The following is a 2,829-nucleotide window of genomic DNA, read 5'->3' on the forward strand; positions in this document are numbered from 1 at the left end:
GCAATTGCCGGAAGGCAATTCAGTGAAGGAATCGAATTGAGGTTTAAATATTAAGCTAACAATTAACTTCCCTTCGGTATGAATATCTTAAAATAACATAAGGGCAAATCCATTTATTTAAAGCTGCACTCTCACAGATTGAACGTTTTGACACTTTTTTATTTTTTGTCTTGGAACGAGCATTTCTTTGCGAAAATCCATGGAAACCATTTATATAAGACCGCTGACAAAAAAAGATCGCAGAATGTTATATTTAAGTTCCAAAATTGATGTTTTATGGGAGTTTTTTAAACCGTTAGTAACAGTTTAAGCCATAAAACATTAATTTTCGAACGGAAACATAAAAATCTGCGATCTGATCTTTTGTCAGCAAACTAATATCATTGGTTTGCAGATGTAATGCAAAAAAAAATGCTCTTCCCAAGACAAAAAAATAAAAAAAGTCGTAAAAATGGTATATCTATGAGAGTGCAACTTTTAGAGCCAAAATATCGCTTCAAGACCATCAGGATTCCTTTTTAGTTCACTTGACACCCAAGAATGTCAAATCGGAGGGCGATAAACCCCTCCCAAGTAACCGGATTGATCCTGACGCAGACAGCAGACACCTGCTTTGGCAACATCGATGTAACAACCGTGTCCTGGTCCGTGTTTCCGGCAAATATCTGTGGATTAAAACGCACGTTGTATAATATGCCACTATTGAAAAGCAAGAAATCGTGATGGCGAGCAAATGATATGCGTCTATCTGCACAACTCATGATCAATTGATCAAATAATTTTAACATAATGATTTGAATAATTAACCTCTTAAATTTAACCCAAAAATAAGCATATTTCTACCTTGATTCTTTTTTATAATCGTTATTTTCAGGACATTTAGGAAACACCCTATTTAGAAAATGTCAAATAACAGATCGTTACATCTAAACAAGTACGAAAATAAGATATTAATTATTGTTTGAAAGCTTGACCAAAATTATAATAAAACCATATGACTGGTATCGAAAAATGTGTAAACACGATATCTATGATTCCTAGCAGAAGTAATACACAGTGTACATGTCACGTGATTTTATTCCTAACAAGTAGAACACGGTGTACATATCACGTGATTTTACGTCATTTGGTAACCGAATGCTTACAAGGTATTCCTTGCTAATTTTAACGATTTACTGAAATTATCAGTACACTGTTACCCCGTCGCGATTCCCTCCCTTAGTTACTTAATCAATTGCTGTATGACTGTATATAGAGAGAGGTAAGTCATGTTGACTATAGCCAATTTACCCACAAACGACGTTGAGTGTATTTGTTTAAATGAATAATTATTCATCGAACTTATTGACTTTGTCCGTTAATTGCACAAGAGATAGGTGTTGCAACCGGAAGAGCAGTTTTGTTTTGTTGTTACTAAGGGGTTTTGTTCAGTTTAAACTTATGTATTTTATAACGATTGTGAAGCTAGTTATTAAAAAATTATATTTATCTCTATCGTTGGCACGATTTTACGCGAGAGTTATTATGGTGTTTGGGAAACCGAAGTTCTAAGGTTTTTTATATATCCTTTTAAAGTAATGAGATAAACGTTTTATATTGGGAACATAGATTACCATATCAGACCCATTCGGGTCCTTGACCGTCGTAAAATGTTGACAGTCCCAGCTGTAGAGGAACTTGTAGGAGGTTACTCGATGGTAGCAGCAGTCCATATAGGCAACAGTCGGATCCGTGTTGAATGGTCGACCTTGTACAGCGACGCCTACCACGCGACTAAGGCCATTAAACTGCACCTGGTAAACCATTGATGTGATTTAAATTGAAGAAGTACAATTAAAATGTACTGAAATATATTAAATAAGCAAAACTTCACACCATACATACAATACGCTATTCGATTGGTTTATATCGCTCACAGTATCAAGATGTACGTTCCATAAACCTGAGAATCTTCTCATATATCCGGAATATCAAAAGCAGAATAACCTTTTTAATAGTCAAAGAGAGACTGCTGTTTAACTTAAAGATGTGTAACGGTTATATTCAACTATAAAACAGACTATATAATGACATCTTTAAACTACAAATCTATTGAACAATCCAGCGTTTATGCAAAGGAAGTGTCATATGTTATATCATTAAACCAATGAAAACTATGATTAATTGTGAAAACGAGACTGTCTTGTTAATGTGAACGGGACGCAGTGAGATGAATCGTTTAACGGTGTGTAGATCATTTAGTTTTACACCACGTACATTCATTCATTCTGGGTGTATATCACATACATCATTACCTACTCATGTAAGTGTTACTAATATAACTTGTCAATCAGATCACCTCGGCCATTTTTCTTCGAATCAACCTCGGGGGTTTTTGGACGGTTTACAATGTCAAAAGTCTTTACGTTTAACTACGCAGCAAGTATATCGCGTTGTAATTTCAATTTAGCAGTAAAGCCCGGGGACTTAACTCTTAGGAATCATTTATGCAATATTACACTCCACATCCGAGGCTCGTCGCATGGCGGAAATGGCCGAGCTGTTCCAATTGTAAACCGACATCCAAATGTCGTATATTTCAAATTATATAAATGACGAATTTTGATGCAAGACACCAAAAAAGCGGCTGAATTGGTTGAAGTGTCAATATATATCCTTATTATAATTTGAATGAAGGTAAAGTAAAATAGCCAATGCGTCTGACCGGCGACCAGTCACACTAAAAGTAAGCGAACTACTTTGTCACGGTCATCTAAACGGTTCCTATACAAACTCTAAAGAAAGTTGAAACAATTGAGTTATTGATTAGGCCACAACAAACTGATCATT

The 2,829-nt window shown here is 35.2% G+C and overlaps 1 protein-coding gene across 2 annotated transcripts; it reads right to left on the reverse strand.

The window, feature by feature from the left end:
- Nucleotides 1-361: 361 nt before the first annotated feature.
- Nucleotides 362-2,068, reverse strand: LOC128223724 (lactadherin-like). 2 transcript variants are annotated; one of them, XR_008259334.1, is made up of 3 exons: nt 1,987-2,068; nt 1,614-1,793; nt 362-665 (listed from the first exon to the last, which is right to left on the reverse strand). XR_008259334.1 is itself a non-coding variant. In XM_052933057.1 (3 exons), the coding sequence occupies exons 1-3, from the start codon at nt 1,956-1,958 to the stop codon at nt 519-521; spliced, it is 369 nt and encodes a 122-aa protein (XP_052789017.1). In that variant the 5' UTR covers nt 1,959-2,031; the 3' UTR covers nt 362-518. The 2 variants fall into 2 exon arrangements, 1 of the variants encoding a protein (XP_052789017.1); XM_052933057.1 differs by having other exon boundaries at nt 1,917-2,031.
- Between the last annotated feature and the right edge of the window lie 761 nt (nt 2,069-2,829).

This window comes from Mya arenaria, chromosome 17 (assembly GCF_026914265.1).
Source record: "Mya arenaria isolate MELC-2E11 chromosome 17, ASM2691426v1".
Lineage (NCBI taxonomy): Eukaryota > Metazoa > Mollusca > Bivalvia > Myida > Myidae > Mya > Mya arenaria.